This window comes from Mirounga angustirostris, unplaced genomic scaffold (assembly GCF_029215605.1).
Source record: "Mirounga angustirostris isolate CCGP_5_RB_7025 unplaced genomic scaffold, mMirAng1.0.hap1 SCAF_2, whole genome shotgun sequence".
Taxonomy (NCBI): Eukaryota; Metazoa; Chordata; class Mammalia; order Carnivora; family Phocidae; genus Mirounga; species Mirounga angustirostris.
The window spans coordinates 188,608,189-188,632,469 of record NW_026991710.1 but is presented as its reverse complement, the minus strand read 5'-3'; the positions used below and the strand labels follow the sequence as shown (position 1 = coordinate 188,632,469).

Genomic DNA, 24,281 nt, shown 5'->3' with positions numbered 1-24,281 from the left:
GGAATGGCGATTGATAAGAATGGATTGATCTACTTTGTTGATGGAACCATGATCAGAAAAGTTGATCAAAATGGGATCATATCAACTCTCCTGGGCTCTAACGATCTGACTTCAGCCAGACCTTTAACTTGTGACACCAGCATGCACATCAGCCAGGTAGTTAAAATCTTAAGCTGCATTGTTTGTTTTCCTTCTGAGCGTCTCGGTTGACTAGGTCAGTAGTCTGGGGTGGCCCCATATTAAACTGGATATACATGTGTGGCGTTCGTGGTATTAAAGCTGTTCCATCTAAATGTATCTCAGGAGCTAATAAAAAGCTGTTTTCTTCTATCGTTCTGCATTTGATGAATTCAATGAGATTACAGAACAAGTAGCACGAAGAAACGCTAAAGCATTCGTAATAAAATACCAGTAAAGTAGCAACAGGCAGATATTCCAGAAAGAACAAAACAGCTTAAGTCTCTCATCTTTTGATTGCACGAGCTCTTTAAGTAGTAGAGAGAACCCACTATGATTAGTCCCACAGGACTTATATTTAGAATGAGGAACTTTACTGTTGGCCTGATCGAAAACACAGTAGAACACTAACGTATTCATAACCTAGAAAGCCTCGACGTTCGGTGGTTATTACAGCTGAAGGAACATATGTGTTCGTATCTCGTTGATACCTATTAACTCACTGCTTAGAGGTTCGTTTGCTCGTTGGCTATAACGTGCAAATCTCCCAGTGAGCTGTCTTTTTAACTAAAATGTTATTTCCTCCCTTTGTCTCCCCTCGAAATGTTTAAGTTTATTTTACAGTAGCTATGCCAGAAAACAATTTGTCTTAAAGCAGTTTATCAAATGAAGGGTAATTTCCTTGAATGGTTCTAATTTACTCCCCTGGCAAATTAACTGCCGCACAGTAACGGACTAACCAGGCCATTTCTTTTTTTATTAAGGTGCGTCTGGAGTGGCCCACTGACCTCGCCATTAACCCTATGGATAACTCCATTTATGTCCTGGATAATAACGTAGTCCTGCAGATCACTGAGAACCGCCAAGTGCGCATCGCTGCTGGACGGCCCATGCACTGCCAGGTCCCGGGGGTGGAATATTCCGTGGGGAAGCACGCGGTCCAGACGACCCTGGAATCCGCCACCGCCATCGCCGTGTCCTACAGCGGGGTCCTGTACATCACGGAAACCGACGAGAAGAAAATTAACCGGATAAGGCAGGTCACCACGGACGGGGAGATCTCGCTGGTGGCAGGGATACCTTCCGAGTGTGACTGCAAAAATGACGCCAACTGCGACTGTTACCAGAGCGGAGACGGGTACGCCAAAGACGCCAAGCTCAGTGCGCCGTCCTCGCTGGCCGCCTCCCCTGATGGCACCCTGTACATCGCGGACCTGGGCAACATCCGGATCCGGGCCGTGTCGAAGAACAAGCCCTTCCTTAACTCTATGAACTTTTACGAAGTGGCCTCCCCAACTGACCAGGAGCTCTACATCTTTGACATCAATGGCACTCACCAGTATACTGTAAGTTTAGTCACTGGTGATTACCTGTACAACTTCAGCTACAGCAACGATAACGATGTAACAGCTGTGACAGACAGCAACGGCAATACTCTCAGAATCCGACGGGACCCGAATCGGATGCCAGTTCGGGTGGTGTCTCCAGATAACCAAGTCATATGGCTGACAATAGGAACAAACGGATGTTTGAAAAGCATGACCGCTCAAGGACTGGAATTAGTTTTGTTTACTTACCACGGCAATAGTGGCCTTTTAGCCACTAAAAGCGATGAGACTGGATGGACAACATTTTTTGAGTAAGTACATCCAAATCCTGCTCTGATTCTAAAATGCTGTGATAAGAGTAATGTAATCTAAAAATAATGATACAATCTCAAGGGCAGGTGGGGTCCAGGTTTGGGGGGACCTGGAGCTTCTATAATTTGGGGATCCCTTGCTTTCTGAAAAAGAAGACAAAATTAGACCAAAGGAGGGACCCGCGCAATGAGAGGTTCTAAAACTTCCACGTCATTGGCCTCCCTGTCAGTCGGCTTCTGCTTAAGGATTAACATTTTCCTTCACGCAGACCTAATCTATTAGCAGCAAACATTTGGGAGAAATACGCTACAGCTTTGGTTTTTGGCATAAACGCTTTGGGCCTACATTTGCCCCTGTGAGAAAGCTGTCACTGAAGAGGACCTTTAAAAACATTCACAGTGAATTTGGCAGTTTATATCAGTGCCGCCAACGTCAGTCCTATCCAGTAGAAGGCCTTGACTTTTTATAATCAGTTATGGGAGAATCTAAACTGCACTTAAAAGGACCTTTCCACTAAATGCAAATCAGCAAGTGCTGGTTGCCGTGGAAGGCGTATGAAAAAGCATGAGTTTCATGCTGGCAGGATATTCTTCTACTAAATATGTGAGTAGTGGCCCAGGTGGGGTGCTGTTTGAACAGTCACATTCTGTGAGGTCAGTCAGAATGAAATGAGAATCGGCCATTGTATATTTTATGGGATATGTACTTTGCAGTGACCGCGTATGTAAAATCATTTTCAATTACTGTTCACTTCACTAACATCACACAAACCATAAGGGGAAATTAGATGTGCAGAGATGGCATGTTGACAATTGCAAAATAGTCCTTGAAATGAATATGGAGTTTCTTGGTGTGATTTTTACAATGATATGCTGAAGCAGAAGTATTTTCTGTAGGAGTATACCTCTAAAATTATAATAAAAGTCAGTAGGAAAAAAATGATCCAATATACAAATATTTTCCGTACAACTTTTCGGGAATGGATCTTATACATAAAGCTGAGTTCTCCTGTAGCTTGAATTGCTTTTCTTTTTTGACAGGTTCCCATTTAATAAAATGAATGTTCCCCAGCAGCATGATTTTGTCAGAGGAACAAACCTTTTCAATTGAATTACATTAAAATTCTGTTCTTAGCATTCCTTTTGCTCATTTTAGGATCGCAATAGGAAAGGAATAAATTGGAAGTTAATGGAAAGCACTTCCTTTGCACCATTTTCAAAGTGATAGCAGGCTATATTGCCAAAGAGGCAAAAAAGAGTGTAGGAAAAGTGCTACCATCAGATGAGACTGGGCAGGAGAGCTGCTCTGATTATAAGACCTTCAGGAAATGATGGTGGCGTTGGTAGGGTTTCAGTTTAGTTTAAAGCAGGGAGGAAAAAAAAAAAAATAGAGCATAAGTTTTTAGTACAGTCTAGGACTCAAGCTCTGCTCTGTGGGCCACTTTTGAATGTGTCCTTATTTGTTCCGGAAATTGACACTGCATAGAAGTTTATCGTGTGGGTTACTACTGACACATGAACTTCTTGCAGCAGATAGAGTGGTTTACTTATGACCTACAAAGGAATTTTAATCAAGTTTGGAAAAATTAGAGAAAGGGATATACTCGATTGGTAGAGTTGATCTGGACTGGTATAAACAAATTCAGGATTTTTGCCTTTTTTTTAAAAGTGTGGCACACAAAAACCTATGTTTCTCCAGTAGCAGACACTCTCCAAGAACCCCAAACTTAGCTCAGAATCAGCACAGCAACGAAAGTAGAGGTTGAATTGGCAAGCCAATCTCGTGACTATAAGGGGCAAGGATTGTTTTAAAGAATAAATTTGTAATTAACTTAAATACATCACAATCATATCTTCACCAATACAAATTCATTACACATCGTATTTAAAGTATAACTATTAAGTCATATCTAAATAAGCTAAATAAAGGCAACTTATTACCAAGCCCATCATTAAAGTATTTTTCCATATATAAACCTGCATGTATTTGTACATATAAATATACTCACGTATATTGGGGTTATAATTTAAGAATGTAGTGGTTTAGTAAACCAGTGCTTGAAAAATCATTTCTCTAATAAAATTAACAGAAATATTGCTTTTTAAAAACCATGCTTTCATCGCTTGTTCTCTAGATGTCTGCAGCAAAAGACATGACTAAAAAATGTCTAAGAAACATTTCTGCATTTTGCAAAACAGTGTGTTACAGTATGAGAACGAAAATAGGGCACTTAACCCAAGTAACTCAGAATCTTCATGTCAGAATAACAAATGATCTTTTTTTTTTCTTTCTATACGTTTTCACACTTTGGCTGTGAAAGAGGAAGGGCCCACCTCTTCTATCTAAGCTTCAGAAACTTTAATTTTTTTTATTTTTTTAAAGTTTTTTTATTTATTTATTCATCAGAGAGAGAGAGAGCACAAGCAGGGGGAATGGCAGGCAGAGGGAGAAGCAGGCTCCCCGCTGAGCAAGGAGCCCGATTCAGGACTCGATCCCAGGACCTTAGGATCATGACCTAAGCCGAAAGCAGCTGCTTAACCGGCTGAGCCACGCAGGTGGCCCTAAGCTTCAGAAACTTTAAAACACATTCAGAAGTAAGCGCACAAAAGAAGGGAGGGGAATGCCATTTGCAGGCGGCCCCTCCGATAGCCCTCTCTGTTGAGACAGAACAGCGTGATTTGTCTGCGTCAGTTGGCAGCTATGGGTGGGTAAGCTTAACCCCTGTCTCCACCCATCAGAGTCTTGACGAGAGTTTCTGCTTACTACCTCTGGCTTGGACACGTGACTGGGTGACGGTGCTGGGGGGCGGGGGGTGCACAGCAGGGGAGTCTGAATTCCCTGCCAGATTTCCTTGGTGTTCGACATCGTTGATGAGCCAGTACACTCCCAGGATGCTAGTAATACCTGTCACATTCCCCTTCGTATCTGTGCAATACTGCGTGCCTAAGTTAGACCTCAGAAGGATATTTGGTGATTTCATAAAGAAGCGATATGGGAGGTTTGACAATGGTCAGAATTCTACGAAAACCACAACGAGATTGGGGGTGGGGAGGGAATCACCATTCCCAACTGAAAAACACCTGTTTTCTGTGACTTTCATGACCCCAGTCCCTAGAGCTGATACAGGCTTTATAATCATCTTTCTGCACAAATTCCTCTTTCGCAAGGAGAAATTAAACTTTTCGGCCCAAATTCCCACCTGTACGTGTCCGGCTCTCTTCCTAGCCTAGTGCCTTAAAAGCCTTGAAATTAAAAGCTTTCTAGGACAGAAACAGCTCACAGAAGACCCGAGAATCAGTAAATCTGCCTACTGATTAAAGTACAGTTGCTGTCCTCTCTACCAAGGAAATTTTAAAAGTGAATTAGCTCAATTACTTACCTTATATGTTTTAATTGTATTACTTTTTTCTCAGTACAAACTTCAGTTTACCAGTAATGTACCACAGTACTGCTGTGAGTACAGAATAAAATGTGAAAGCATTTTATAAAATGCAAACTAATTATCTTTGTGGCTCCCACAACTCCCGGAATGTCGCAGTGCATACAGAACTCTTCCAATAACTATTTGTTGTTCGAAGGAATAGAGAGAGAAGCCAACGATGTAGACAAGAGAATATTTATTTTTACAGAAGAGCCCGAAAGAACCCATCACTGGCTCTTGCCCAGGCTCCATGGAAAGAGCACCCTCTGAAGTTTGCTCACTCGATTTCTGAGATAGTTTGGGCTTCTCTGCACCAAGAGTCGATGCTGAAAATATTAACAATTTTCATTCTTTGTTGCTGACATTTTTAAATATAGTTACCCAATATTACATGTTTACTCAAGTTTCGTTTGCTTTGTACAATCAGGACTTCCTCAGTTGGTGTATTAGTAAAATAGTTAATGAGAAAATTACTTCATCTTGATGGCACTGTCTTCTGAAATGTTGGTGTTAAGGAGGCAGCTTGGAGGAAAGACAGAAAATGTGTCCCAGGAAGGTGCAACTGAAGTACATTGTTGTACCTGCGATCAGAAAGGATGATTCTAGGAAGAGAAAACCCAGTTCCCAAATTGAGATTCTTATCAGTCACCAATAAAATAGGGTGATTTTTTAGGGTACACAGATAGTTTCCAAAGTACAAGAACCTTCATTTCAAAAACTAGAGGTAGCATCTTCTCCTTGGCAGCAGTTTCTCTCCTTGCTGCTTGCCATGATTATGTCCCTGTTGTGACTTGTTAGAGAAGTGGCCAATATTCTTAGACGTGCTGCTGGACGGGATGATAGGAAGACTGCAGTAGGCAGCAGAGGGTTTGTAACTCAGCTTTGAAATCTCGGAGGTAGACTGATCTGTTTCGTGAACTAACTCTGTGTTGCTGATTGAATAAGCCATCTTGTCCAAGATCCTCTCTTCCATTGACTTGCCAGGCAGTACAAAGGATGTCCCACTAGCTAATGGGGCCCCCCTCGTGTGAGGACACTGGGATAAGCCTCGTTACTCCCTTCCCTTAGTATTAGGGACTGTTTCATGCTGGTCTTCACACCTTTTAAAAACAATGATCACATATGACAGTTCCTTAGCTAGAATAATTCCGGGATGGTCAAAAAGATCTCACCTGCTAAAAATGAATTATTTGAAACGTTCAGACCCAAAGCGAAACCACAGTTCTTACGCTTGAATGCACACAAAAGCAAATCTGGTGTATTGAAATGGAGCAATAGAATAAATTATTGAATAGTAAATGGCATTTCACAGTTCTCTGCTTGCTCACCCCCAGAAAAGACAAACTGTTTGGGCATAGCTTTCTGATGCTCTTCTGTTTGGTTAAAGAAGACAACGTTTTTTTTTTTAAATGCTGTGAGTCCTGACTGATGTGTACAGATACACCAGCAGGTTGATGGTAGTTTTTCTATCTTGGGACTCCGGGTGTTTAGAGCTTTGTATTTGTGGAGCTGACTCTGTGATCTTTCGTGAGCTATATTCAGATGCAGAGAGTAAATAAATGAATTTCAGCTTTTACACATTTATGTAGGTATATCTGGGTCTCTAGCTTCTCATTTGGGTGCTTTATCATCCCTCATCCAAGCTTAGCAATTTCAGAATGAGCTTCTGAACCATTTCTTGATAATGAACTTACCTCTGCGCCCATGGCAAACCCATCACTCCCACTGACATCAGTTCTGAGACTGGGAAAGTATCAAAGAGGGATCTCAGAGGAGAGGAGACAGGCAGGGTAAAGAGGGTCTGGAGTACAGACTCAGCCTAGTGCATGGAAGGCGCAGGTAGTTTGGAAAACTCAGTGACAGTTACTCCAAATGAGAAGAGATGCGTCCATGCCCATTGACACCGAATCTTGTCTAAACAGCCTGACATCCATGCCGTGGTGTGTCCTCCTCACGTGTGTTACCACAGGAGCTTGTGATGTCAGGGACACCGGACAGGCATCTGCCACAGGCCAAAACAGAGAGAACCGCCTTTCCTGTGACGGGCAGCTGATATCCGAGCCTGAACACTCAAGCCCGGAAACCACGTTGCCGGGCTGTTTCTGTCAGAAACTGCGTTAAAATCAAAGCCCGTTTTATAAATACGTGTCTAACGGTGGTACTGCCCCCCCCCCACCCTTTATTTTCTTTTTTCTTTTTCTTTCTTTTTTTTTTTTAAGTTCCTGTTTTCATTCCAGGTAGTTAGCATACCGTATAATATTAGTTTCAGGTGCATGATGCGGTGATTCAACACTTGCATGCAACCCCCCGGGGCCCCTCACGACAAGTGCCCCCCTCAGCCCCCATCACCTGGCTCCCCCATCCTCCCACCCACCTCCCCTCCGCTAACCTTCTGTCTGTTCTCTGCTTACTTTGTTCATGGAAGGAAACACTTAAGACATGGAGAAGGATTTTTAAGAGATGTTATCAGATCACTTAAAAAATGGGGAAACACTACGGTTGATTTCCGTGTTTGCTATTTTGTTTAATTGTTTAATAATTTTTTTTAAATTTTTAACCAGAATGTGTATTCCCAGGGACATCAGTAAAAAAAAAAAAAAAGAAAGAAAGAAAGAAAGAAATGTGCAGGCCATTGAAGAAAGTGGCTGCCATACATTTCAAACATTAACCTGAGCTCTACAAAAGCAATGCTTTTTATTAATACTCGACTTATTCTAATTTTCTTCTGCAGTCTAGTTTTTTTTTAAGATTTTATTTATTTGAGAGAGAGAGAATGAGAGAGAGAGCATGAGAGGGGGAGGGTCAGAGGGAGAAGCAGACTCCCCGCTGAGCAGGGAGCCCGATGCGGGGCTCGATCCCAGGACCCTGAGATCATGACCTGAGCTGAAGGCAGATGCTTAACGACTGAGCCACCCAGGCATCACTTCTGCTTTCTTTTTTTTTTTTTTTTTTTAAGATTTTATTTATTTGCGAGAGAGAGAATGAGAGACAGAGAGCATGAGAGGGAGGAGGGTCAGAGGGAGAAGCAGACTCCCTGCTGAGCAGGGAGCCCGATGCGGGACTCGATCCCGGGACTCCAGGATCGTGACCTGAGCCGAAGGCAGTCGCTTAACCAACTGAGCACCCAGGCACCCTGCAGTCTAGTTTTAAGATATAGTTAGTTCTGTCCAGGTTTGAAAACAGAAAGCGGAACAGGGTGTTTGTATGTTATTCATAGTACTTGAAAAAAATCCCAGCAAAAATAAAAACAGATTAGTCAGATTTTTTCAGTAGATCTCGGTATATAACGTAATAGAAAATTTCTCAGATTTTCTCAGGATAATCTGCAGTGTTTCAACAGTTGCAAGCCTACATTAACCCTTTCAGTGTGTTGTTCCATTTAGCAAATTAATGTTCTAGATGTGTTAAATTGCTCCATAATGGTTCAAGAGTGAGTAAATGCAGCTTCCAAAAGTGTTGAATTCCCTCTTTAATCATGTAACTGTCTAAATCTGATAGCCTCATATGTGTGCAACTCCCCTTGACACAGTGATTATCCAATGATTTACTCTAAGACTGAGTTATGTACACCAACCATTTTAAAGGATCGTTGGATAACAGGACAAGAAATTGCACACTGACAACCAGTGAAGGGGAACTTCCTGTTTTTTAACAATCGCAGAACTGAAGATCCACAGTTGGGTATTTTCCAGAGCCTCTCCAGTATCTCGGGCTCATCCATGATATCAAAATAAAAGCAGCTTCAGCGGCCCCCACCCCCTGGCTACCCTAGTTTCTCAGCCTCCCAGAGAAAGCCCCTTGCCTATATTCTAAGGGCCTGGAATGCTTTCAGAATGTCTAGGGGCTGCAAATGCAGAACTCATGTGACCAACTCTCTCCCAGCGTTGGGGAAGGCAGTCTGTGAAGAAGATAAGATGATTGGGGGTACCATCCACATGCTTCAGATCACCCCAACTCCTCACTTAGCATCCCTCCCATCCATCACTATCCCATCTCAAACATACACATGCACACACTTCAAAACACATTTCCCAGACCTTGGTTCATCCCAAAGTTTGGTAAATCTGCAGTTCGTAAAGTGAGACCCCCCCCAAATAAATAAATAAATACTAAAAAATTAAACTTCTGAGAAAAATGTTAATGTAAAGAAATACCACATTGTATCTCTGGCTAAAAACTAGGTTTTGCTCAGGTTAAACCTATTTTAAGAATCTAAGTCTTATATAAACTAAGATTTTCCCATCTCTGAGCCTCATAATGAAAAGCAATATATAAACAGCAAAAGCTGAACAAACTTGCAGTTTATCTAAAGGGATAGTTAATAAATTTTTAAGTACTTAGTGAATGTAAGGCAAGCATTGGCTAGAAGGAAGACTTCTTTCTATTTCCAGCTCTAGGAAAAGGAAAAGGGAACCAAGTTCTAGCAAAGGCAAGCCAAGGCTGCCCGGAGGGATTGGAAGAAAGTTCTTTACTCACAGATGCGGTTTTTAAACTGGATTGTTAGAGTCAAAGTAACAAAAGAAAGATCTCAAGAGTGTTCTAATCCGGGGAAACAAAATGGCTGAGTATCCGGAAGCATCACACAATTCCTGCCTGAACCAACACCTAGTCAGGATGACTGGATAAACCCTTAAGACCCAGAGGAATGAGTTTAGGCAGGGGTTATTTGTAATTTAGAGCTAGGGAGAAAGGTAACACCCTGCAGTTTACCAATCTGTATGTGCATATGCAATTCAAGATGAGCTCACTTAGGGGCACCTGGGTGGCTCAGTCAGTTAAGCAGGTTAAGCATCGGTCTTTGGCTCAGTCATGGTCCCAGGGTCCTGGGATCGAGCCCCACATCATTGGGCTCCCTGCTCAGCAGGGAGTCTGCTTCTCTCTCTCCCTCTGACCCCCACTCGTGCTTGCTCTCTATCAAATAAATAAATAAAATCTTTAAAAAAAGATTAGCTCACTGATGCCTTATTACTTTAATAAAGAATTCTGCTTTTTTAATGTAATTTGTAAAATATACTTCATTCTCCTTAACACAGAGGTGTTCCCACAGGCCTAGTTAGTCAGTGCCACTTGGGACTGGTCCAGGCAACACCAGCCTCAAGGGAGGTACTTTTTCCAAAAGTGGTTACAGCACCTAAAAGAAAATGCAAGTCTTTAAAGAAAAGGAAAGTCGTTATGTGTGATGTCCCAGAGGCACACTGATTTGCAAATTATGAATTTATTTCAACCCTCCTAGGCGCTGATGAGCTGGGAATTTGGTGCTTGCCCTTGGGACATCAAGCACTTCCCATTTTCCTGCTGATTTCCTGGCTTTCATTTACTCACACTGTACGGTGTTCGTTCAGTAAGAATGTATCGTGCGCCGGATGCTAGTGTTAAACGCCGGAGAATCAGATGCTAGTGTTAGATACCGGGGAATGGGATGCTAATGTTAGACGCTGGAGAATTGGATGCTAGTGTTAGACGCCGGAGAATCAGATGCTAGTGTTAGATGCCGGAGAGTGCAGGGTGAAAAAGCACATTGGCTCCTGGCAGGGAGCTCAGAGTCCACGGAGGGAGACAGAGAAGTAAACAATCATGCGAATGACAAGCGCAAAGGTAGAGTGTTAGATGCGCTGGTGAGAATAGGGAGGGGGACCATCTCCGTCAGGTTGGGGACTGGGACAGGCATGAGGCGGGAAACACTGCCCAAGGCAGGTCATTTTTAAGCTTTGTCTTAAGGATTATGAATAAAGGCTAGCAGGAAGAGCTAGAATGTTCTAGGCCAGAGAAAGCCTCTACTCGGGAGGCAGGATGGCAACTTCTGGAAAGAACATACGGCCCGAGCATAGAGCATAGCATGCATGTGGGGCAGGAGGAGGGTGGGACCTGGGCAGGTGGCCGTCCTGCTCGAGTCAGGCTTGTAGTGATGTGTGCAGTGGGCCTTCCGTCCTGGGCAGATGGGGCTCCTGTGAAGGAGTTTAACCTGGAAGCAATATGGTCAGTCTGGTGACAACAGGAGGATGGCTTTCACGTAGAAAGGAGAGACCAAGGGAGGGTAGTGCGGTCAGGTAGGAGACGGCGGATCCAGTTCAGAAAGGAAGGCCTGAACTCGGGCTGGGCACTGAAGGTACAGGGAAGGAGGCTGACCTGCCGTGAGGAAAGGACTAGAACTTGGTGACTGAAGGCTAGCGGAGAGGGAGAAAGCACCCCCCTAGCCCCCCAGCTGAGGTGACTGGGTGGAAGGGAGAGGCAGGGAAGAAGCAGGATGTGGGCAAGCCCTGAGTTCCGATTTGCAGACTATGCATTTGAGCTTAGCATAGTGCAGTCTAGCATGTGGTCCCAAATGCCCGGGCAGAACGTGGCAGAAGCCAGGCTGGCTGGGGAAAGGCTCGGAACCTGGAAACAAAAACTCTGGCTTCCCGAGTGACTGATTTTTTTTTTTTTCCCAAGTGAGTGATTTGGTCACTTCCTCCAAACAGTGTGACGCTGGGCAAGTCACAGCACCCTTCCTAAGTGTGCCTTCACCTGTGAAATGAAAGGCTTTTTTTCCCTAAGATTTTATTTATTTATTTGTCAGAGAGACAGCACGAGCGGGGGGTAGGGGGGCGGCAGACAGAGGGGGAAGCAGGCTCCCCACTGAGCAGCTGAGCAAGGAACCCGATGCGGGGCTCGATCCCAGGACCCTGGACCATGACCTGAGCTGAAGGCAGATACTTAACCAGCTGAGCCACCAGTCATCCCAAAATGAAAGGCTTCTTAATGATCCAAACTCCCTTCCTATTTTAAAACCTCTGTGAATCCGACATTTCTCCCCAGCTTTTCACAGAGGTCCCTTCCAGGCTGATTGCAAAAAAAAAGAAAAGAAAAGAAAAAACATTTCACCAGTTACCAGTCTCCTTTGCCAAAATAGTCACGTTTCTGTCAGACCTAGTATCTTATATATGTTGCTGGTGTTAGTAATAGCAACTTATAATAATAAATACATGTTATCTTTGCAAATGGGCTCCCTACCTTTTTTTAGCTTTTCCAACTGACCCTGAGTCTCCTTGTCAGCGCGCAAGGCAATGCCCTTTCCCGGGTGGGTGTCTGTATTTGTCGGAACAAGGGCCAAAACACGAAGGAGGAAGACAAAAGAGAAGCGTGGTTTTGTCCTCCGAGCACTTCCGGGCCCCGTGGAGTAGATCCGGGAGGAGGAGGGCATGCACGGTTCTGTCTTACAGATTCTTTGAAGCCCAAATTTCCCTTGACATCAGCTCTCTAGCAGGCCGAGACCTGTTCTCTAAACGAATGAGTCCTGCTCATCTCAACCCTCCTCAGCCAATGAACAGAGTTGTTTTGTTTTGTTTTTAAGAAAAGGGACTTAAATATGATCCTTCTCTTAATGATGGCCAATCCAGAATCTTCCAAACCCAAAGGGAACTGATTCTGGAATGTCCTGACTTGGATGCCTTTGTCTTGAGGCAGATGAATTTCAAAGCTGGGCCGTATGTCCTTGTCACGACTCCCCGAATGGTCATCATAACTGTGTAAGGAAAGAGGCATCGGGTTGCTTTTCTTGGATTTGATCTCTGAACGATATGTCCTGTCTGACCGTCTGTCACTAGGCTCCATGTTCACAGAGAGGGCTGGACCAGAGCGCTGAGGAAGGAGAGGTCCATCAGGCCTCTGCCTCTCTAAACTCGTTTTCTGAGGTGTTAGAACAAGAGAAGAGTGGCTTGGTCCCAGTTTGTCCCCAACAGCAAAGACCTGTGACTGAGACACAGCATGGCAGTGTCCATAGGTCTAGCCACGTCCCCAGCCCCGTGTAGTTCTCCCCCTGCTCATCGAGATCCTCCCAGCACCTGAGACAGAAATCATGTAAAGTAATACTTTTGTCTTTCTTCTCTTGCATTTTCCCTGTCGTTTTTGGTAATATGTAGGGAGCAGTCAACCCAGGGCCAGATGGACTCATGATTTAGGAGTTGGTTGATCGCTCTACTTTCCTGAGTGTTGGAAGCATTTTACATTTTCTCTCCAGAACCTGATTTGTGCGGATTTTTTACTGATGATATTGCTACTGAAACTCAAAGAAATTATGACTTGTCTCTGAGATAATTGTTAAAATGCCTAAACCTCAGATTCATTTCTAGAATAGGTCAGTGTAAATTCTTTGGCTGTTAACAGTGTTAAAAATCACAGCCTTGTTATTAGGGTTCCCAGTCAGTCCACCGTTAGAAGTTTAAATCAGGCTCCGCTCTGCGGTTTTTACTGTTGTGCACGCCCTTCATCAGGAATGAGGGTCGAGGAAGGATTTGGGCACCCGTTTTGCTGTGAGAGGGTTAGTAATTCTGCTCTCCTGCACTGAAGCGACAGATAAGATGTGCTACATTAGCCCTGTGAAAAAAAAGTATTGCCCTAACATATGGCGAGATTAGGGGAGGGTTTTTTTGGCGGCGGGGGAGGGGGTTGCTGGCTGTTAAACTATGGAAGGAAATTTGAACCTAAGGAACTCTAGTAGTTGGAAGGGAACATTCTCCCTCTGTATCAGGGGGACAGTGGGGAGCAAGGCAGGTTAGGTAGGTCTCCTTCGTAGGCATCCTTACTGTGTCACAAGCCTGAAACCAGAGGATGTGCCCTCACTAAGCAGCCCCCAGAGTGCTGGGATGGCCCCGGGAAGACGGGGAAGGGCCAGTCTTAACTCGGACTTAACTGGAACATTTATCCCCGCCAGAGGTCTCCAGAAAGTCCTCAAGCCAACATCTCCTGCTGTCTTAACCTTCTCGGAGCAGGTTAAGGGCTGGAGAAACCAGTTGATAGAAAGCATACATGTTTAGCTTCATTCTTCTACAGGTGAAGAGAATAAAGGTTTGGGAGAGGGGCATCGCCAACATTATATGAGTAAATACATAAGCTTGGCTCATCTTTGAGAAAGACCAGCTCAGTGTCAGGCTGAATCATAAGCCCACACTGAGCGTACGTAAGGGGTAAAGAACGAACCGCTCCCCAAAACAGCCCCACCTCTCCAGAGTGATCATTCCTTCTCTTCTCTGGTTTACTTGCTTCTCCAAAGCCCTACTCTCATTTACACAGATTTTTCTCAAAAGCAGAAGATAACTTTAGAAAACATAATGAAAGAGGCCATTTTATGGGAAAACACGGAAGACAACAGATAATCCTGTTGTTGAGTTTTAAAGCAAGTTTTCCAGAAGGGCACACTGTCTCCACTTGAATAAATTTGCAATATCAATAGTCTATTGACATTGTGTTGGCAACAGTCTGACTCAGGCGATTTTTCTCTCAGTTGAGGAGCCACAGAAGATGTGTAAGCAGGAAAGTACTAGAATTGTGGTGTTCCAGAAGATTAATCAGCTATCTGTGACTGTGGGGAGGGGCAAGAAGACGCGTGTTTACATCGAGGGCGGCTGTGGGAATGGGAACGGAGGTATCTGAGAGATGGGGAAGGGAAAAATGGCGAGTGGGACCCTCCATCTACAAGGGGGGAGGAAGGAAATTTCACGTCAGGACGAATACAGCATTTCAACTGACAAGGGCTGAAGCTCTAACTCTCTGGGGCATTGGTCGATAATCGCGCTGCTTAGGAAACTTAAAAAGATTTAGAAATACACCACAAAGGCTAAAACAGCAAGTCTAGGCAAAAATGCAATCAAAATTAAAGACGAACAAATAGATAAACATCAAATAAGGGCATCCCATCAGTGAAAGAGCAGAAGGTCATGAAGAGCCTGAGGGAGTCTTTCTTTACCCAGTGCGGGTCTTTTGTGAAGAGGAGCAATCAGGAGCAAAAAGAATGTGCTGTGTTATGAATTTGAAGCTATGAGGCTGAGACCAGAGGAGTGGAATGGAGAGCGTGAAGTTGATATTCTAGTCAAAATCCCTAGAGCCTATTGCACTGTAAATTCAAAAGGCTAATAAAAGAAAGCTACGTCTCAGATGCACAAGCTGGGCAGGGCTGGTTCCCCACCAAGGCCGAGCAACATTAACTCGAGTCACAGAGTTGTACAGAAGCAGAGAACATGTCCTGAGGCATATATTTGATGGGAAGGCCTCTTTGGTACGGAGGGTCGGGGCATTCCAGCGGACAGTTGGACATCTGCTGGTGCTTTGTTTTCTCTTCTCTTGCCGAGGTAAAGAAGGGTTCACCAGCCACTTCTGAACGTCATCCTTGACTACTTCTCTTCTCTCCGGCCCTTCTCCAGAGTCCCCTGGTAATTAATGTCAGGGTCTCTCATCCATCTTGTTTTCGGTTCTCCTGACGTGGGTGCTAATCTGTGGGAAAAGTTTTCACTGATCCACGCTGAAATGAAAAACATAAATGATGTGGAGAATTTTTTCACCAAGCTTTACTGATTCCTTTTAAACAGTGGTCTCTCACCCCCGAAGTTAGGTCCTTTCTACCTTTGGTTTGCTTCAGTGGCCTTTTCTTCATGAAAGGAAGGGGGTAACAGGTATTGCTTCTTTAGACAAAAATGGCTCTGTTGGTCCCTGGTTTGTTTGTTTGTTTTTTCCCCTGGTTGGTAAAATTGGCAAGTCTGGGAGGTGCTCGCTGCCTGACCTGTGAGGGTGACTGGGAAGGCCACACCTCTGAGGGCCCCTCCGCCCTGGCACCCGGCCTGCCCTGCCTCGTGCAAGCACCTCGGCCTGCATGCACCTTCATGTCGACCCAGCCCATGCTCGGAAGGCACAAATTCGGGACGCCCAGGGCCCAACCAAGAAGCTGGGCCCCTAAGATGCCGGCTTACCCCCGTGTCATTCTGAGTGTACCACCTACAAAGGCTACTTGTATTTGTATTTTCCTTAGAACCAAAGGCTAATAGGTTAGAGTCTGGATGTGCGGCATCCCGTGTTCTGTCCCAGATGTGCTCAGCATCCCGTGATACGGAATGCCTGCCCAGCAGGACGTGGAGCGCGTGGTCAGCGGATAAAAGAGCAGAGGCAAAGGTTGCAGAAATGCTTTCTGCAGGAGGAAGGTGACGTTCCCATTTAGATTAGAAAGGAGCTAGAAAACATAAACCAGCAAACGGGTCAGAAAGGGCAGGTGAGTGACGGCAGCGAGAATGAATCAGCAAAGTGCTTGCAGGTGGCTCTTCTATAAAAAGCAGTAGCCTCTGTGATTTACAGAAGGATCCTGGACCTGGGGTCCAGCGCAGGGGAGCCCCTTTATGGCCCAGTCATTGGACGCCACGAGAGCCTGATCGAGTCACCGGAGCGCGGCGTGTTTTCATTTTTCCATCTGTAAAATGGGAGAGGGGTGGGGGAGAATGCAGTACTGAACTACCTTCTGTGTAGGAGCATTTCTTCAAAACACGAGAGCCCGTGAGAAATGTAAAGAGATGCCAGATTTCTGTCCAGGTGAAGATTGAGCCTGAAGCTGGTTTTGTCAATAATTCTGCCTACACAAAGCTACGCCTTGTTTGTTTCTCCAAGAACAGTAATTTCTTTTAAGAAGCAATGACAGCAATAAACCATGCTGGATTTCTTTCATTGATGTCTTCATCTGCTAGGGGCATTTGGGTTGGTGGGGAGGGGAAGGAGGCTGCTCTTTTTATTTCAGCTCTGCCTTTTATGGGTCCAAACAATGGTTACACTTAACGGCGCATTTCCTTTCTCTTTGCTTCTCCCTCGCTTGCTTGTCTCTCCTGAGTGCCCATGCGTGCCGCTGGCTAAGCAGCATGGCAAACTGTCAGATCGGGTCAGTCAGACCCTCCATCTGACTGATGCTGTCCCCCCAGAATTAATGGGATCACCTCCTCCCTGGGCCCAGAGCAGACATCCTCTCTCTCCTCCTTCCTTCCTTCCCGTCTCTACCATGGCATTGCCCTTGCTGAATCTTCTCTACCTTCATTACCTAGAATCTTCTCCCTAAGTACTAACCACAGTTTCCAAAACTACTTGTTTTACCCTCTAAAACCCTCTCCTTTTATTGCGAAGTATCATTTAAGTTCTTCTTTCTACCCCTTAGTCCCTGTTGCCCCATATTTACACCTATTATTGGGATCATCCCCACCTTTTTTCCCCTCCCCTGGGAACTTCTTTCGCTAAGAAGACCCTTTCTCTACCGTTCTGCATCTGGGCTTATTGTAAGTAGGACGTGGTGCAAGTCTTCATCTCACTTAGGCCTTTTCTTAACGAATAGCCTTGGTATCAAGCTGAAATCCAGGCTTACGTTGTGCTGGAATTTGCGATCTGTTTTTTTCTTTCTTCAAACCGCACTGTCACTTCTGAAATTCTCTCTGGTGCCGCCACAAATAGAAAAGCCACCCCAAAATCAACTCTTTATTAAAATGTTATATCAATGATGCATATTTATGATTATAGGACAGCTTTTTAAAATATATCCTAACATTTTAATTATATGTCCCTCTTCTATTTACATGCTAAAAAAAGTAAGTGTATAATTGGAAAAGCAACTAATCATTAAATGTCAGGAAATAATACATCACATTTCAGTAAACATAATAAATCATCATTCAAGAGCTCATTCCTACAACGTCAGTCCAGACGAGATAGAGTATCACCACCCCTGCCAACATTTAGGTCCCGTTTTTACCATTCTAAAGTATGTCAACACTGAGGAATAAGAAAGTCTTTAAATGGCTTTATTGTATTAATCTGTTGAAGATGTCACAAGCTACTACAAGAATATTTTTACATACTGTATACAATGTATACATACCGTTTTACAAAGTTTCATGTATTCCTATGGCACTCCTATTCCATGGAGGGCGTAAGTTAGTAAAACTTTAAAAACTGATATAACAGCAAGTTAAATCTACTTTGTAGAAAATATGGCGAAGACTAAGGAATTTAGTATCAGTAAATATGTTCCCTTTGAAAGAGCAAATTGGATGTGCAGGAGGATTTTGGTCACACTTCAGAGAAGAAGATGCTGAGGTGGAGACCTCTTCTGTTTACTCGTGCTCTCGCCGGTGAGGTTTTTCTCTGTTAAACAGGCTTTTGATTACTTCAAAGCACGTTTGAAGTCCTCACTCTGCATGGCTCATGCACAAAGGCAAATATCCTTCCAAATCTCTGCAGCCGATATTGCCGCCCCTGGTATTTATACGTAAGGAGAACCTGCCGTTTGCTCTTTAACACCGAGTTGATGCCTCTTTTATGTAGCTATGACAGCGAAGGTCGTCTGACAAATGTTACATTTCCAACTGGAGTGGTCACAAACCTGCACGGGGACATGGACAAGGCCATCACGGTGGACATTGAGTCATCCAGCCGTGAAGAGGATGTCAGCATCACTTCAAATCTGTCCTCGATCGACTCCTTCTACACCATGGTTCAAGGTAAACATGAAAGCATAATTTGGGATGGGTAACCTTAAATGCCACTGTCACCCCCCGTAGAATGTGGTGACCCGTGTTCTAAGATGAGCCAGAAAAGGGAGGGTGAAAACATAAACCTCTAGAGATGTTGGTGAACAGCCCCGTGTCTATCGGTACTGTTTGTTTTGTGATATCTGTGTATCTTAGATCACGTAGTGTATACTCCCGCTTCCACAAGCAACTTCACTGCAACTCTTCACACGCGTCATCAGACCCTTTGTGAGTCGTCTGCTGCAGTTTTGGGGAGTGGGTCCTTTTCATGGCCATGGAACTGCAGTCATTTGAGACGAAGCACATTCTGAGTCCGCACACGATGCTGCATGTCAGTCCACATATGACGTGATCCCTGGAAATTTGACACCAAATTCTGTGTGCCCATTTATGTAATAGCTGGGCTTCTTTTTTTTTTCCATTCGGTCCATATCCAATATATTCATGGCAGAACCTCCTGCCATATTCCTTTTTGACATAATCTTGGAAAAGCCTGTTTACCGTGACAGTTCCAATTGTTGAGGTCACAGCTCTAAGAATAATTACCAAATCTGAGTTAAGCTTCTTTGATTCATTATTTCTACCAGTTCTCTCAAGTAATCTCTGCAGTCATCTAAAATTAATATTGCTTGAATTCCTTTCTTCCCCAAATGGTCCAATATCATTGAAAAATTTTAAATTGAGGCAATAGCCTATAATGCAAGAGGGGGTTTTTTACAAAATAGAAGATGGCTTGCTTTTGTAAAAGTCCAGTTTCAGAGAAATATCATCTTATCTTTTTGGTATACAACGTACGGATATGAAATCTTTGCAAAAGATTTTAAACAAGGGAGGGATGGGTGTAGGGGAGGGGGGTGGTCTTCTGAGACCCTGGCAGGGACGGCTGCGACACACCAGCCTCCCGAGGGAGCATGTACATGGCTCTTGGCAGAGCCTTCCCGGAACATCTGTGGAGAATGACCCTTCATTCATTCCATCAGGCAAATGAGAAAAAGAAATCTCAAGTGGAGGAGGATTTTAAATTCCCCTGAAGCCTGCCTTTACTATCCAGCCAATTATGTTAACAGCACGAAAGGACAGAAATCAAAGTTGTTGTGATATGTTCTAAAAGGACAGCATTCAGTACTTTTTGTTTCCCTATACATGGAGTCGGTCAGCATTTTAGAAATGTCTATCACTTCCAACTGCATGGACCAACCGAGTGTTTAATCCATATCTGTAGTTCCTGTTTTCGGCTCCTTGTTTTTCAGATCAGTTAAGAAACAGCTATCAGATCGGTTATGATGGCTCCCTTAGAATCATCTACGCCAGTGGCCTTGATTCACACTACCAGACGGAGCCCCACGTTCTGGCCGGCACGGCTAATCCGACAGTTGCCAAAAGAAACATGAGTCTTCCTGGTGAAAACGGTCAAAATTTGGTCGAGTGGAGGTTCCGGAAAGAGCAAGCCCAAGGAAAAGTCAACGTCTTTGGTCGGAAGCTTCGGGTAAGCCAGTGTCAGAGAGTAGGTGATGGCCGTCCAGCCGTCCGTGTCCCCGAGGGGGGGGGGCTAGCGCTCATCCCCTCCTCATCCTCATCTGCCCAGAACCAAATGCAGGGCGGCGCCTTCCCTGCCAGCACGAGGTATAGGCAGCTGTCAGGCCGTTAGGTCATTCGTAATAAAAGCCAACTGTTGGAGAAAAGCTTTTCCTCAGTGTGCCTGGGGTTAAAAATCAGTTCTTCCCTGAGAAATCAGGCAGTTGCATGGAGCACAGACCCAACTATCCTGGATGTCAGTCCATTGTTGTTTTACTAATATTATCTTGATCATCTTATACTTTTCCTTTAGCCACTCAGTAAAGATTGATGGCTTCCTAAGGTGGGGATGAGGATAAATAAGAGCTTAAATATTGAAAGTTTTCCAAATCATAAAGAGATGGGCTGGCCATTGAAAAGCGGATTCTTTCTTTGCATTCTCAATATTTTTAGAGTATAGAAAATATATTCACATGGAAGAATATCAGTGGCAGAACCTAAGTGCTGCCTCCTCGCTATTGATTTATATTGTGTTTATGAGAAACACAATGATATTTCTGATTATGCTCGTGTAATTGATCTTTGCAAAATGTTCTCCACCTTACCTTGTTGGGTGGTTTCTTTTTCCCTCCCTCACACTGTGAACCAAGTACATCAAGAAGGCAAGCTGTGATTTATGACAGCTGTCTGGTAGAGACAACACAGATTAGGTACTAAAACACAGGCTACAGGAAACCACCTTCAGACATTATAAACTGAACTGATTCATTCTTTCTATTAGCAAACAGATTTTAGTTTATCAGATGAATGGAGATGACTATTCCTAAAAATACTTCCCCTTGCCATTTAAAAAAAGGACTGAAAGTCAAGGAGAGAGAACAAAACATGGAGCATACCATTAATGTCCTTTTTCCTGCACCGAAAATGGTTAAATTATTATCATAAGAGGCCAATATGATTTACCTTGACAGTCCTTGAGGGTAAGAAACAGCTACTATATATTATCTCTGGCTGTTTCCAAGAAATAGAAATAAAGGAATCAAGGATCACTGGATCACATACAGCCTGTATCCAACTTCCAGGTTACATTCTGATTTCACTTCAATTTCAAGGCAGGTGTTTGGGACTCTAAATACGTGACCTTCTGGAACCAGTGCTGTGCGCTCCCCCCTCCCCCATCTCCCAGGCTGCGGGAGCCAGGATGCCCTAACTCCAAGCCACCTGGCTCCGGAATTGTGGCCGGCAAGAGCTAGGGGACCCTGGAGAGGGGCTTGTTCAGAGAGAGAAGTGAGGAGGAAAAGCAAGAGAACCCTAAAGGGAAGAGCAACAGTAGAGTTGAAGGTAAAGTGACAGGAGAGGACCTAGGGTTGGTCTGTTGCCCGAGGAGACCCCAGCTCCCCGCCTTTCCCTCTCCTGAACCTAGGAATCAGTGGTGGCTGCCCCATCTACTACTTCTTTCCAGGACCCCTGCTTCCTTGGGCCATTGCGATCTGGAAGCTAGTTCACAGACTTTATCTTATCCAGCTCTCCCTCTAATGGGCATGATGCACGTGGACATGTGTGCATGCGCGTGCACGCACACACACACAGAGTCACACCTACCCTCAGACACAGGACTTCCTTCACCAAAAGGTACAAAGATGCTGCTCATATTTGTGCTCCTCATTCCACACACCAGAGAAGACACAGCATTAACTAGAATTCCAGAAACAAGGGTTCTAGATCAGGCTCCACTTTTTGCTAATAATAAACCTTATGGGAAAATCGTAACATCTCTGAAACCTGTTTCCTTATGTATATCATGATAATCCATATAGGATATAAGTAATATAATATTACCAAGATAATATCATAACATTATGACATTACAATATGGACATTATATAGGTCATTGACAGACGCTTCATCACATAGACAATACACGGGATACAGATAATGGATAAATACAATTTTACCCTGCCCTGCCTGCACGTCACACAATTGTTACAGAATCAAATGAGACAATGTGAAAGTACTTTACAAATAAAAGGCGTGATTATATATTCCCTAACCGTAACCCGGAGACTCTCTACCACATAGGCATATGTTAGGCCTTTACCCACGCAGCGGGAAATAGGAGAGAGCCCTTCAGCACACTGGTTAGGAGAACAAGGGAAGAGTGTGGGACGCGCTTTGCTCGGAAACTGACCGCAGAATATGCTGCCTTCTCTTCTTTGAGACAAGCTCTAAGCGTGTCCTCTGTTTCTTTGTAACATGGCTTTTCTAGGCATAAAAAGAAATCAGGAAGAGTAGAGGAAAACATGAAATCCTATCTTGTGTCTCTGGTTCTCTGCCTGATTCCAAATGAAGCAGATACCTCACTTTGGGGGAAGAAAAGACAAGAGCGCACAAGCATGGCTGTTAGTTTCTTCTAAATAGTGGGCCCACAATGCCTCGGCAAGTCGTTTCAGAGAATGCCCTGTTTAAAGTAGCCTGTTCAGCCACACTGGGAGGAGATTTCCAGCTGATAGTGCAATTGCTCTCATAGAGACAATGCCAAGATCACAAGAGGGAGGGTTTCTTACTTTCAAGATAAGATTGGATGTGCCGGCTTTGACTGCTAATTTCATTCCTCTGTGGTTCTAAGGGAGAAATTCTAGGGAGAGAGTGATGATAGGAAAACCTGGCTTAAGGACTAGACCGGAGTCTGCCAAAAGAGGGAAGAGAGGTGAAGGGTGGGGGGGCAGGGGGGGAAGGACCGAAGGCCCGGGAGGCACACTGGATCAGTACTCACCTGCATCCCACCCTTTCCTGAAACAGAACATTCCCTCGCTTACCTTTATTTCCTAGCAGAAACTTCTTTTCATTCTTAAGGTATTTGCCTAAATTCAGCGAGCTGCCTGACACAGAGTGGGTCCTCAAATATTTATTCAGTGAATGAATGAGGAAAAGCCAGCCTTAAAATACGGATTATCTCACTGCATCTAGGTCCAAGGGAGAAACTGTATGGATAGCACTTCCTTGCAAATGTTTGACTGCTATACACAAACCTAACTCTAAATAGATGATGGATCTATAAGAGAACACCAGATATTGTAGTTTAAAGTTTTTTAAAGCAAAGAGTAGAAAAGGAAAACTAACAAGGAACTAGCAACATGGAAAGCATTTGCTCTGAAAAGTGCATTAAGAGGAAAGGGAAATACAGTCAGGAGTCACAAGCAAATGAAATGGTGAGAGATGTGGGAAAGCATTGCAAACTAAAGATTAGACATTTCCAGAGCTCACTTGTTTGTGGCTAAGTTGGAAAAAAAAAAAAAAAGACACAGGCATAAAAATTTCTTGTCTTTCTCTTGTTTGGTAAATATTCCTTGTTTTTTTGTCAGTGATGGACTTTGGAACCAGCCTTTCATCAGTTATAAAAAAAAACGCTGCTATGGCATTCTAAAAAGAAAAATGTATCTTCTAAACTTGCCCAGAATTCAGATGCTTACAGGAAAAAAAAATCAGTGAATCACTTAAAAAAAACAAAAGTCTCAAAATGTGAAAGCCAAAAGTGTGTTTTAAAGGCCTACATGCATATGATAGCATATGAAGCTCATTCTGCGAGTCACGTTCGCGTGCTGTGTTGCTCCTCCCTCGGAGCCGAGCGGCGCGGCCCGCAGTGGGATGGTGCCTTGTTATTAGCCCTGGCTGACATGCAGAGAGACACAAAACCGTCTGCAACCAGCTGATGTTCCAACAGGGACACAGGGGAGTCGTGATGTTGACCGAGTGTACTGGGTAATGAGCCAGCCCTTCCTCACTTCCCTCCGTAACATTCCAGATACATGAATATAATCTGATGGTGCTTGATGTCTTTAAACATAAAGGCGTTGTTTAACATCTTTACACGTTAGTTTTTCAAGCATTCTGGAGGGAAGATGATCACTACCCCCGTTCCCATATCCAAGGGATGCTGTGATCTCCTCACAGTCATGCTGGACGTGATCTCTGAAAACAGGGACTTTGCATGCTTGCTTGAAAGAAATGCTGTATATCACAAAGGACTTCATGGTGATCTCTTCTCCAAACACAACATTTGGGTTCATTTTTATATAGCTGGAGGTACAGTAATGAGCTAAGATTTTTCATCTTAGATAAACTATTCAATTTAAATTGATATTTTTTATATTAAAACTATTTATTAAAAGGCAACTGGGACATGGAACAATGCCAGGACTTTGATTGTCAAAAAAAAAAAAAAAA

The 24,281-nt window shown here is 44.0% G+C and overlaps 1 protein-coding gene across 1 annotated transcript in view; it reads left to right on the top strand.

Annotated features, from left to right (window-relative positions):
- The window catches only part of TENM3 (teneurin transmembrane protein 3), a 601,855-nt gene that overhangs the window by 563,360 nt on the left and 14,214 nt on the right, over positions 1-24,281 (top strand). Inside the window, exons 21-24 of the mRNA XM_064585705.1 lie at positions 2-156; positions 942-1,816; positions 18,337-18,512; positions 19,793-20,028. Of these exons, the coding sequence (XP_064441775.1) occupies positions 2-156; positions 942-1,816; positions 18,337-18,512; positions 19,793-20,028 (1,442 nt within the window). The remainder of the gene's footprint in view (position 1; positions 157-941; positions 1,817-18,336; positions 18,513-19,792; positions 20,029-24,281) is intronic.